Genomic DNA, 13,021 nt, shown 5'->3' on the forward strand with positions numbered 1-13,021 from the left:
CCACTAGATCACAGTACTCAACCAGATCTAACACCAGCCTCACATTATTAGATATATGGTGCCCTTTCATAAACCCTGATTGACATTCAGCAATCAGATCATTCAAACACGATTTTAACCTTTTCGCAAAGCTTGAGGCTATAATTTTGTATTCGTTATCTAGGAGTGTGATTGGACACCAATAATTAAGAGATCCTTGTGTGGTTTAGGTATAAGAGTAATAACCCATTGCTTCAGAGAGGCAGGTTTATAACCTCTTTGTTCAAGTAAAAATGGCACTATTTTGTCAGAGAAAGTTTTGTAAAATTCAGAGGTTAATCCATCTCATCCTGGAGATTTTTTAATTGAGCAACCCCATATTGGATGTCCATAATGGATAAATCTTGACATCAAGACCGATTGGATTCTTCACTGAGTTAACATTCTCTAAAAATTCAAGGAGATCCTTCGTCACTCAAACTGTTATCGAAGGAGTAAAGATTCTCTTAATTTAGTGGTAAAGTCTGATAACTCTATCCCCATTAATCTTACATTTCTGGAGTGTGTTGAGTTCCCTCCTCTTTTCCAAATGAAAGTATGTGCTGTTCTTTTCAAGCCATTATTTTCTGGATCTTATAGAGGCTCCTCTAGCTTTTTCCTCATAAAGTATATCTAGTTGATTCTGTAAATCATTCAATTTAGCGTTCTAATTAAGATCAAGCTTCTTAGAGAGCTCAGCTACCTCACATCTTCTTAAACCAAGCCGTTTCCCTTAAGTAGTACAGGCTGAGCAGATTTTAAATTTAAGCAGTTCCCAATAGAGTATTTCGTATCATCATTACTGCACATTCTTAGTCAGCCATATGACTTTATGATCCGTCAGGACTGCAGGCAGTATTATTTTATATTTTTTTAACTCTGTAGTCTTGGGCTCAAGACTAGAACGTCCGAAATTATTGACACCCTTGAAAAAGATGAGCGTCCAGACCGTGGTGTATCATGGGAAGGAGGAGTCTGATGACGCATGGCCACATTGCTAGGTAGTGTGTGCTGCGTGTTCAGGAGAGGAAGAGAGAGAAGACCGAGCAAAACAATTTCGAGCTGTTTTAGATTGAGAGCACAGCAATTTATCAAATATGACACCAGGTAAGTTTATTTGACCAATTGAGTAGACATTTACGTCTAGACGGGGATACATAATGCATATGCCCGTAAGTCTTACTATTATGAAGGACAAATTTTATTGTGAAGTTTCATCTTCCGGCCTGGTGTTGCGAGCATTAACGTTAGCCATGATTTCTCTCACACAACTTGAACAAGTCAATCGTGCATGTAGCTAACTATACAGTTACACGTACGACGTGTTTGTGTTCGATTTCATTATTGATCATTAATATTAGTGTTTGGACTCTTTGCTGCTTCTGTGATTTAATGCACATTTTTCGCAATGGTACAGCCCGCATGGCACAAACTAAACACGTGTTCATACGCACTAACTTTAGCTAATTAGCTTTCAAGCAATCTATGTAGTTATTTTTCGCACACAACACACCTATTGTTATTTTGCCTGAACGTGATTTTGGTTTGAGTGCCTAGCCAAATATCGGTCAAACGTTATTGGCACATGTGCTCGCAACATGCTAGCATTGGTAACCAGGTCACTAACTAGCCCATTGCATTATCTATATTCATTGCCGGCCGTGTCATGCTGTTTACCCATTATCTTTGGTTTACCACTCAAGCTCAAATGCAGTCTTCTAGTTTGCTGGCAAACTTAACACCTAGACATTCAAAAAATATTAACTATCCTATTCCATTTCCAAGTTATTTGTAGCCCTTTGAACCGCTATTAGGGTATCAATTCCACCATGCATTAGTTGTTGGCATCTATGATTCTAGGAAGTAATTTATACTATAACCTGTACCATCAATCTGAAGCATCTCATTCATTTGTTTGCACCATGTCATGTGCCATATTTGAAGGTTAATCTAAAAAAAATAATCATTCTTTAAGGATTCAGCCCCCGGGGTGGTGATCGAGGCGGCAGAGGAGGCTTCCGGGGAAGAGGAAGCTTTGGAGACAGAGGTGGTGGGCGGGGGGGTTTTGGAGATAGAGGCGGACGAGGAGGATTCCGAGGCAGAGGTGGTAAGTCAAACATAGCTAGATTTTATTTGACATGTTATAGGTACATGCCTGTTCCGTCTTGTGTAAGTTTACCTGACTGATGAGCATTATCACATATTTGAGGTCACAAGACAACCTAATGTGACAGAACACATCAAGTTTTGCGCTATTGCCATGGATGAAAGTTGTTTACTGCACGTGGTTGATTTGTGTACAAACTGGACATTACTTGTTATTTCCCTGTTACAGGAGGTGGATTTAGGTCTCCAAGCGGTGAGGGTGGCTTCAGAGGCCGTGGAGGTGGTCGTGGCACCCCCAGGGGTAGAGGTGGACGTGGCGGCTTCGGGGCTGGCAGGAAAGTCACTGTGGAGCCTCATAGACATGAAGGTGAGTGGAAAAGTTGGAGCTGTGCAATACAAGCTGTCTCCAGCAGAGGCCTGTAGTTGCACTATTGTTTGTGTTGTTCAGCAGCACCCACTCTGTGCAAAATGTTTCTTCTGCACTGTAAACTTCCCAATATATTGGAGTGTTGTAATTTCACACATCTCCATTTTGCTGCCCTCAGGAGTGTTCATCTGCCGTGGTAAGGAAGATGCCCTGGTGACAAAAAACATGGTGATTGGAGAGTCCGTGTATGGAGAAAAAAGGATGAATGTCGAGGAAGGAGAAACTAAGATTGAGTACAGAGCGTGGAACCCTTTCCGGTCAAAGCTGGCAGCAGCCATCTTGGGAGGAGTTGATCAGATCCACATCAAACCTGGCTCGAAGGTCATGTACCTGGGTGCCGCATCAGGGACGACAGTGTCCCATGTGTCAGACATCGTTGGACCTGTGAGTATATATTTTTTCCCCACATAATCAGAACTGTCATTGGTTTAGTTGGGCTACTTGATAATTCTCACAATGAAGTGTGGTCCTTCACCCCTGTACATGTAGTGAGGCTTTTCCTCTGTTTTGCAGGAGGGTCTTGTGTATGCTGTGGAGTTCTCTCACAGGTCAGGGCGTGATCTGCTCAATGTTGCTAAAAAGAGAACCAACATCATTCCCATCATTGAGGATGCCCGGCATCCACACAAATACCGCATGCTTGTTGGTAAGTCATCAATCATACACTGATGCAAAAATACTGTGGAAGTTTATGTATATTTTACAAGCTCTGTCTGTACCCTCTTTATGCAGGCATGGTAGATGTCATCTTCGCTGATGTGGCCCAGCCTGATCAGACCAGAATTGTTGCACTCAATGCTCACAATTTCCTTAAGAACGGAGGGCACTTTGTCATCTCAATCAAGGTGAAATATTGAAACTGTTCAAAACGGTGTTATTCTGAATTAGTGGTGCCATCTTCTGGAATACTATTCTTAAGCAGGCAAATTAAGATATTAGACGTTGAACATTTTGCATTGAACTGCAAAGCTTTTGATTTTTAGGAGCAACCTAGATTGCTGTTACTGGGGGCCAGTGCCTCAGTTGCAATGGGATTAAAGTACGTTTGTCTCTTCTCCCTCCAGGCAAACTGCATTGATTCAACGGCAGCACCGGAGGCTGTGTTTGCTGCGGAGGTGAAGAAGATGGGCTCGGAAAACATGAAGCCCCAGGAGCAGCTGACATTGGAGCCTTATGAGAGAGATCACGCCATCGTAGTAGGAATCTACAGGTGAGGAAATGCTTGTTTCTAAATATACACGGGTCACGTTAATGAAATAATAACGTGTAACAAGTATCTTGCTGCGTTTTGTAAACGTTGATCTAAAATACTGCTTATTGCAATTTTCTGCTCAGACTAATTTTGTTTCAGTTGCACTTTTCCACTCGGGGTGACATATTCAGACAGCGTTCTGGCTGATGTGTAGCTACTTTTCTCTGGTACTTTTCTTGGCATAACCTACTTTTCTCTGGTAAAATGCAAGATAAACGTCAAGCAAAACATTAGGAAATGTAGCTGGCTAACTTCTATGATAAACATAGCAAAAAATACCTTGCTTTTTCATTGTAAGCACATTTACTTGTGTGGCTGCTAGCCAAATAGCATTGCACTTCTGTTGTCTGATGAATTAAGGTATTTTGTGCCGAATGTGTTGCTTTAGTATATTTTCTGTGATGGAAAACTGTAGTTACATGCCCCAGTCACTATTGAAGCAACAAACAAAACTTGCTAAATTTAAAATGCAGATTTTTCTATATGGTCTGCATTTGGAGAATTCTGACATGACCACCATGTAGAATGTATTTTGTCTTTATAGTATGAATTCATCAAATATTCCTTCCTACAGACCTGCTCCCAAGAATAAGAAGTGAACTGGCCAGTAGCAGCTGTGGCATAGTGACTTTTTGTGGATCCACCTCTGCCATGGGGGGTGCTCAGCACTGGGATTTATCAAGGCACTGATTGGACCCCCACATGCTTACACCCATATCCAAACTGACCATTTCAGTATTCCTGTCTCCAGAGCTTAGACGGTTTAGAAGTACATGTTTTTTTTGGTCTGGGGAGAGGGTTGTTGGGGTAAAATTAACGTCGCTAATAAACTCTGTAGTGCCATGTAAAGTAGTGTACAGAGGGAAAGCCTGAATGATTTAACTGTGTTTTTTGTTTATTCACATTCATTTGAAATCTAATGCTTTTAAAGAACTGTTTCAGTTTATCATTGAAGTCACATAATTATTTTCCCTTGATGTTAAAAGAAGTCTGGCTTACACCTATGTATGTTTCACTTTGACTTAAATGTGATTTTGTACCTTTACTTTTTCATTAAAACATTGTGGTTGTATATTTTATTTAGTTCTGTGCTTTTAAGACATGGTTGGAGGAACAATATGTTGTCATGACTTAAATGTAAATGACATAAGTAATGGTCATGCTGACTGCAGGAATGTCCACCAGCTGTTGCCAGGGTATTGAATGGTCATTCTCTACCATGAGCTGCCTCAATGTTTTAGAGAATTGAGCAAGTATGTCTGGTCTCACAACTGCAGACCACGTGTACCCAGGACCTCTACACCTGGCTTCCTCACCTGCTGGATCAGCTGAGGGGCATATCTGTCTGTAATAAAACCCCTTTGTTGGGGAAACATGTTCTGATTAGCTGGGCCTGGCTCCCTACTGAGTGGGCCTAAACCCACCCATGGCTGTGCCCCTGCTCAGTCCTGTGAAATCCATAGATTAGGGCTGAATTAATTTGAATGTAGCGTTTATTTTTGTTCCGTGTGGTTTGATATGGGTGAACTTCATGTGAACGCGCTTCTGAATAATATCGAAATTGTATTCACCATTACAAAATGACGGTGACTAACTGCTATAGTAGTACTTAAACAGAACCGACACGCCGATTGTCAGTTCGTGCGACAAAATACAATTTTCATCCCAGTGGTGACCGCCGCCATTTTGAGTGAGTGAATGACCATACAGATTGGTCAATGGTTTTCGTCAACGCGGGTAATTTGAACATGATTGACGGTTAGCCGATGCGTTATGATTAACTGATAACTATTTAGGTGCCGATAGTTTCAGAAAATTAGGTACCGTTATACAGTCATGCGAGTTAAGCACATGTTTGAATTAGGTGCTATTTCTAATTTACCAATATTAAGAGCATATGTAACGGCACGTCCGTGAATCTACATGTACTCATTTAGCTTGTTCGTTAAGGTGCTAACCGTATTGGTGATAACGTCAAGGTTGGCTGTTCAGGAAACATGCACGATCTTGCTAGCTATGTTACGGCTAGCTAGCAACGTTGGCTTGGTAACTACCTTAGCTAATTTACCCAATCACATTTAATACCAGTTTAAGTGCCGAGGTAGTTTGTATAAAAATGTATTACCGCTGCGTTAGATTATGAACGGGCTTTCCATGTGATGTTGAAATTCACACCAAGGGTAGTAGATAGTTTGCCTGTCGCAGGTTTGTTTTGGCGGCCATTTTGTAGGGGGAATTGCAACTCAAACAGGCGGGAACGAGCTTCGTGTCGAGGGCGCGCTTTTCGTGCAGACCCTCATCTAAGCGATAGCTAGTGCAGTCTGGTGTGATCGAGATTAACGGCCAGAGAGGGGGGGTCCCTTGCGAATGCACATCGCTAGTTATAGCGGTGCACCGGAAATACCCCAAATTTATTTTAATCGTTTATTTTTTTACTTTAAACACTCATCCCCTCCACCTTTCCGTTCATCACAACATGCAACACGTAGTTGGATATTAGTAGTAACTGTTACAGTGAAAGCTAGCTAGTTAGTTAGCCAGCTAACGTTAGCTAGCCTCCCAGACTCAGCAGCTACGATAAACCCAACGTTGCCAGTTTGCTACATGGTTTCCTGAGTGAAAATATAGGCCACGAAAGAATCAACCATCAACGGCGAGATACGGTCTATTTTGGATGACAACATAGCCATTGCCATGGTACCACATATGTTACCTGCGAACTGTTCAATTAGCTAGCTTGCACTGCGCCGGGCGGACGGTGCCGGACCTCCGAGTTCATCCTGCGCTCTTGCTGTACTGCGCTTTGGAGTCTAACCTCACTGAAGACCCGAGTTTTGACGGGGATTTATTGCAAAAACGACACTACCCTCTCGTTATTAGGATATCTCACCCATCAGAGGGGTGACAGTTTGGGGGTGGGGGGGGAATTGGTTTGCCGGTTGTTATTTTGCCCGGTACCTGTGGTGGAGGCTTGGACGGAGGGAGAGAGGGAATGCTGATAATGGCTGCTCCGGGAAGCTGGAAACGAACCGCCGCCTGAGGTAAGAGATAAGCTTGGTTTATTCACTCACTGGGTTTTAACTAATTTGTTGTGAAGATGCTGTTTTTGTCATCAGTCGTTATGTGTTTGAAGAAGACCATGATGATAAACTGACATCCATACAAACAGCACCTTCTGTACCCTCCCATGTCCTCCAACCTCAGCATCAATAAGCCATTTTCAATCACAATGGTGCTAGTTAATTGTACAGGACATTCACTTGGCTTGTAACATTATTTATCGATTCGTACACGTTGTGTATATTTTAGCTAGTAGTTACATTTTCCCCGTAGTGATGCCTTGCAATGAAGATCATCAACGTTGGTTGTGATTCGCCATGATGGAAAACTGCGATAGACAGCTACAATGTATCCGAGGCTAGTTCAGACTATCCTTTAACATCTTTTAGAAGTCACATTCTCAGTTGCAATGTAGGAATGACGTAGGATTATCAGAAGTCACCCTGCCCAGTAGTCTCAATATTAGTATGGGCAGTGTTGGCCATGTAAGCTGTCGATGAGCAAGCCTCATCATGGACTTATTACGATTTGATGTATGACTGGGATATCCTCCCTTTTCAATGCATCACACAGCCACTGTTCCTACTCGTGGTAAAATTGAGAAATGATGGATGCCATATTCTAAATCACTCCTGCCTAATTTTATCTGCAGTGTTTTCTTTAACTAGCCAATGCAAATATTTTGAAGAGAATGCCCAAAAGCCACTGCATCGCTGCATTTTAGAATTCACAGCAAGACAGTGAGGAAGGGTATTGTAATCTCTGATGAATGGTGATTCAAGAAAAAACGATACATTAAAGAATGTCATAATTATATATGTTTTGATTTCCATATGAAGGATGACAATACAACCCTTGGATCTTCATACGTTCACACGTGTGTGAATTGGGAGTGACATGCAGTTTCTGACGAAATTGCCACCTAAGACTATGAAAAGCAGTCTGTTTATAGTGCATTTGTTGGAGTATATTTTCCATTTTGAATAACCTTTGTCGCAAAGTCATACCTTGGATAAATCTCAGTGCCTACACCCTTGATTTCCATGTAGCATTATGAGCAAGCCCTTGCTATGGTGCTGAAGTAGAAATGCCGGTTCAAAATGGATTCACTTTCCTCTGTCCTTACCATGTTGTCTTCATTCTCTTACTGTTACCACTGCACCGAAGTGAAACAGTTATTACACGTTAATGCATATGTCGTTAAGATTTGTACACCATCAGAATTTGATGTATTTTGATCTTAATGAATTTATCCCTCATCCACGTCCATCATGTTTGTTAACCCTAACCAGAAAAATAATTCCCTTTAGTTTTTAGGTGAAAGGTTGGGTGCAGTTTGACATTGTCTCTAAGCTACTGAGTCATGATTCTTTCTTGTAGTTTTGCTTGTCCTCATACATTTGGAGCATTAAAATGGATGATTCTCAGTGAATGCTGTATTTCCAAGTTGCATGGGTGATTTCCATTTAGCATTCTGAACCACATTATGAGCATTTGACTGCATGTGACAATGACACATTTATTTGGTCAAAAGCTTTGCTGAATACACAGTTGTGATACATTCTCTTGCCAAGATATTGAAAGACCAATTTGAGTGTGCATTACATCCCTCCATACCATAGCTTCATGTTGTAGGCCTGTACACCCCCTCTCCAGTTCTCTTTCCCTCTCAATTTGGGGTGAGAGAAAAGCTCTGTTCAAGATTTATTTTGGTACCGGTAGCAGAGTGACACGCTGTTGTGAATGGACTGACTGACTGACTAACTTCATTGTATCGAACCTTGACATAACTGAAGTGCAGCAAGCTGGTGTTGACTGGTCACCAAAATACTGACTGTGTGAAGAGGTGCTGTTTTATGTGTCAGTCAAGCTGAGTGTTTGTGGGAGTGTGATTCCGGAATTATGAGATGCTCGCCTACAAGGATGACTTTCCGGTCATGTTGCAAATATGTATTAGAGCTCATGAGCACTTGGTCCAGTCAAAGGGCATGCCACTGTTTTACCGGTGAGCATGTGTCAAAAGTTTGTGCTGGCATTTGCAGGTGCAAGTCAGTGAGTGTGCGTGTCTTGAAGCCTAGTAGGGATCATTATGATGGTGGGGGTGGCTGTCTGTAATTTGGACTCTTATTTGAATCTAGTAACTTGAACCTAGGTAGTAGCTTGGCCCCCTACTCCCTTCCCATGCTCTTTTTCTAGTGACCCTGGCACTGGTGAGGTAACCTATCGCTTGTTTGTCTTTGGAGAGACCACTTGAGGGGGCCTTCAGCATTCATCTATTGATTTACACCTGAGTTTGATAGCTTAGGGAGGGGAAGCAGGGGATACCTACTCGCACACAAGTTCATAGTTCCCCACCTCCCACGCCTAGCGTTTACACGGTGGAAAACTTGATTTACAGTGTAAGCAGTGTCTTGCCTGTTACAGAGAAGGCAGAGTCCATAGCCCACGGTTTTCGAGGCAGTCCCCTTTGAGCACATGCCCTTAAAGTGTGTTAGAGGGGGACTGGAAGGAAACAGGTTCAGTGAGTTTACTCTAGAGTGAAAGTTTGCTTGTGGGCTTTAGTAGGGCCTGGAACGCTACTCGGACCGGGGTTGATTGAACTGCAGCCTGTCAATCCCGTATTAAACCTGCCCAACACGCCTTTCCCCCTCCCTATTCTATTCCTGTCCAGCAGTCCCAATGTGACTTTGTCCTCAGTGTCTCTATCTCTCTCTGAGAGGACAACCCCACCCCACTTCTCAGCCCTCTAAAAGTACATTTGATTTTGATCTGGCTCTGAATGAACCCATTTCCTGATGCACAGCAACTTCACTACCTCATCAGTACTCAAGTTGCCCACGTGCGTTTTCCCCCCCTAAAATCACCCTCATCTCAGCCTAGATAAGATACAGGGTAACATATCTTCAATTAGTTTCTATCAAAAATGTTGTTTTTAGGTGCCACTGGATACTGATTTTGGGGCCTTCAGTGTCCATCTGAAGATACAATCTGGGGGACACACTGGTGAGTGTACCAGTACGTTCAATGATGCTCTCTTGGTTACAGACTATATGCTTGCAACCTTTGGTTCATTACCACCCCACCTTGACTGGCACGTGTCTCAGCGAAGTTTGAGTTTCAGACTGGGCTACCTGCACAATGTAACCACATAGTTGGCTACTAAACCTCTCCTTCTTCAGCCAATTCAACATCTGATCATGTCTGATCAGCTTTGTGTTCTTAGAATTGTGTTTAACTCTCAGAACCTCTCAGGTAATGTTATGGAAACTGGAAAATGTTGAATGTGAGAGAAGGCAAAGGATATGCTAGGTCAGTCAGTAAAATCTGCATCAAGTGAATGGCTAGATCAATTTGCAATGGAGGAATGCTTGGAATGGATTCGATCAATGGCATCGCATGTACATTTGTCATCAGTCATTTAAGTGAGCGAGCATAGCGATCATAATTACATGTAACGATTCAAAGAGGAATCAACTACAGTGATTAGCATACTAATACATTTTTTTCATCTAGTTTTGAATGATAACTATTGGGGAAAGCACAGCATCTAAAAAAACCGAAGGACACAACTGTAATCCCACAGTTCCAATTTCTCCCCTTGCTGTAGCCAGAAGCAACCAGGCAAGCTTCAAGAAACCAACAACCTTTCCTCTCTCGCCCCCCTTCTCTCCTTCCATTTAACCCATATCCTCCTTTTCAGGATACCTTTTTTTTTCTTGAACAGATGTGAATCAAAGTATATTTCATGAACTGAGGTGAGGGTTGTCATCTATAAATCAATCATGATACCCACCAAGTCAGAATTAAAGCACAGCCTTGTGGTACAGACCAGTAACTGAAGTGGAATTGCTCAGTCTGTTTGAAAACTAGTGCGTCTCTTCTAGGTTAATTGACAGCTGCAGACAAGACCACTAGTAGTTGATTACTAGTAGTTGATTGGTGGTTACTATACAGTACCAGTCAAAAGTTTGGACACATCTGCCCATTCCAAGGTTTTTCTTTATTTTTTACTATTTTCTCCATTGTAGAATGATAGTGAAGACATCAAAACTATGAATTAACACATATGGAATCATATAAACTCAGCAAAAAAAGTCCTCTCTCTGTCAACTATGTTTATTCTCAGCAAACTTAACGTGTAAATAGTTGTATGAACATAAGATTCAACAACTGAGACATAAACTGAACAAGTTCCCCAGACATGTGACTAACAGAAATGGAATAATGTGTCCCTGAACAAAGGGGGGTCAAAACCAAAAGTAACAGTCCGTATCTGGTGTGGCCACCAGCTGCATGTAGTACTGCAGTGCATCTCCTCATGGATTGCACGAGATTTGCCAGTTTTTGCTGTGAGATGTTACCCCACTCTTCCACCAAGGCACCTGCAAGTTCCCAGACATTTCTGGGTGGAATGGCCCTAGCCCTCATCCTGTGATCCAACAGGTCCCAGACGTGCTCAATGGGATTGAGATGTGGGATATTCGCTGGCCATGGCAGAACCCTGACATTCCTGTCTTGCAGGAAATCACACACAGAACGAGCAGTATTGCTGGTGGCATTGTCACGCTGGAGGGTCATGTCAGGATGAGCCTGCAGGAAGGGCACATGGAGGAGGATGTCTTCCCTGTAACGACTGTGTTGAGATTGCCTGCAATGACAACAAGCTCAGTCCGACGAAGCTGTGACACACCGCCCCAGACTACGCCCCAGATCACCTCCAAATAGATCCCGCTCCAGAGTACAGGCCTCGGTTTAACGCTCATTTCTTCGACAATAAACACAAATCCGACCATCACCCCTGGTGAGACAAAACCGCAACTCGTCAGTGAAGAGCACTTTTTGCCAGTCCTGTCTGGTCCAGCGACGGTGGGTTTGTGCCCATAGGCGACGTTGTTGCCGGTGATGTCTGGTGAGGACCTGCCTTACAACAGACCTACAAGCCCTCAGTCCAGCCTCTCTCAGCCTATTGTGGACAGTCTGAGCACTGATGGAGGGATTGTACGTTCCTGGTGTATCTTGGGCAGTTGTTGTTGCCATCCTGTATCTGTCCCGCAAGTGTGCTGTTCGGATGTTCTGATCCTGTGCAGGTGTTGTTACATGTGGTCTGCCACTGCGAGGACGATCGGCTGTCCATCCTGTAGCGCTGTCTTAAGCGTCTCACAGTACAGACATTGCAATTTATTGCCCTGGCCACATTTGCAGTCCTCATGCCTCCTTGCAGCATGCCTAAGGCACATTCACACAGATGGCCAGGGACCCTGGGCATCTTTCTTTTGGTGTTTTTCAGAGCCTGTAGAAAGGTCACTTTGGTGTCCTAAGTTTCCATAACTTTGACCTTAATTGCCTACCGTCTGTAAGCTGTTCGTGTCTTAACGACCGTTCCACAGGTGCATGGTTCATTAATTGTTTATGGTTCATTGAACAAGCATGGGAAACAGTGTTTAAACCCTTTGCAATGAAGATCTGTGAAGTTATTTGGATTTTTACGAATTATCTTTGAAAGACAGGGTCCTGAAAAAGGTACATGTCTTTTTCTTTTGCGGAGTTTAGTAACCAAAAAAGTGTTGAAAAAATCAAAATGTATTTTATTTTTGAGATTCTTCAAAGTAGCCACCCTTTGCCTTGATGACAGCTTTGCACACTCTGGTAAAATAGTTTACCATGGTCTCCAGCCATCAATCAGTACGTCTCTGCTCTCTTTGCTTTGTGTTTATGTTTTAGCTGTGTTGTTCTAGCTTGCTGACCATAACCGTGGTGGTTGGCTAGGCTAATAGCTAGCTAGCCAGCCAGCTAATGTTATATGTTTTAGCTAAGATTACTCCATATATCTAATCCTCTTTGATAAGAATTAGATGGTGTTTTGTATTTCCAAAACTTTGGTTTACTTTAATGTAGCTGTAAGCTGGGTGTTAATATCAGCTGGCAGACTCATGTAGTGCTAACGTAATGTTAGCAGGCATGTAGGGATAACGTTATCAGGCTAGTGGAGCTAACATTAGCAGGCTAGTTGGCTAGCAACCTTGCAAGTTGATATGTAACAATAAATTCCTAAAGTATTTGGTTGTAAATTGGCTGAAAATGTCATTGAAACCAGAGGTCATTGGTGATTGGTTTCATTTGAAATTACTGTATTTCTGTTAGAGTTTAAATTATAGGGA

The 13,021-nt window shown here is 42.5% G+C and overlaps 2 protein-coding genes across 2 annotated transcripts in view; both read left to right on the forward strand.

Annotated features, from left to right (window-relative positions):
• The first annotated feature begins 970 nt into the window (after window positions 1-970).
• fbl (fibrillarin) lies at window positions 971-4,875 on the forward strand. Its single transcript, XM_046316129.1, has 8 exons — window positions 971-1,125; window positions 1,994-2,125; window positions 2,354-2,491; window positions 2,670-2,935; window positions 3,065-3,197; window positions 3,284-3,396; window positions 3,616-3,761; window positions 4,378-4,875. The coding sequence occupies exons 1-8, from the start codon at window positions 1,116-1,118 to the stop codon at window positions 4,400-4,402; spliced, it is 963 nt and encodes a 320-aa protein (XP_046172085.1). The 5' UTR covers window positions 971-1,115; the 3' UTR covers window positions 4,403-4,875.
• A 1,229-nt stretch (window positions 4,876-6,104) lies between these two features.
• Window positions 6,105-13,021, forward strand: part of LOC124006238 (dual specificity tyrosine-phosphorylation-regulated kinase 1B-like) — an 80,886-nt gene continuing 73,969 nt past the window's right edge. Inside the window, exon 1 of the mRNA XM_046316125.1 lies at window positions 6,105-6,844. The gene's annotated coding sequence lies outside the window, so the exon portion shown is untranslated. The remainder of the gene's footprint in view (window positions 6,845-13,021) is intronic.

The sequence above is a fragment of the Oncorhynchus gorbuscha genome, linkage group LG19 (assembly GCF_021184085.1).
Source record: "Oncorhynchus gorbuscha isolate QuinsamMale2020 ecotype Even-year linkage group LG19, OgorEven_v1.0, whole genome shotgun sequence".
In the NCBI taxonomy this organism is placed as follows: Eukaryota; Metazoa; Chordata; class Actinopteri; order Salmoniformes; family Salmonidae; genus Oncorhynchus; species Oncorhynchus gorbuscha.

Coding starts and splice junctions, on each gene's coding strand:
- fbl (XM_046316129.1), top strand. Junction 2,126..2,353: donor AGGATTCCGAGGCAGAGGTG/GTAAGTCAAACA, acceptor TCCCTGTTACAG/GAGGTGGATTTAGGTCTCCA. Junction 3,397..3,615: donor ACTTTGTCATCTCAATCAAG/GTGAAATATTGA, acceptor TTCTCCCTCCAG/GCAAACTGCATTGATTCAAC.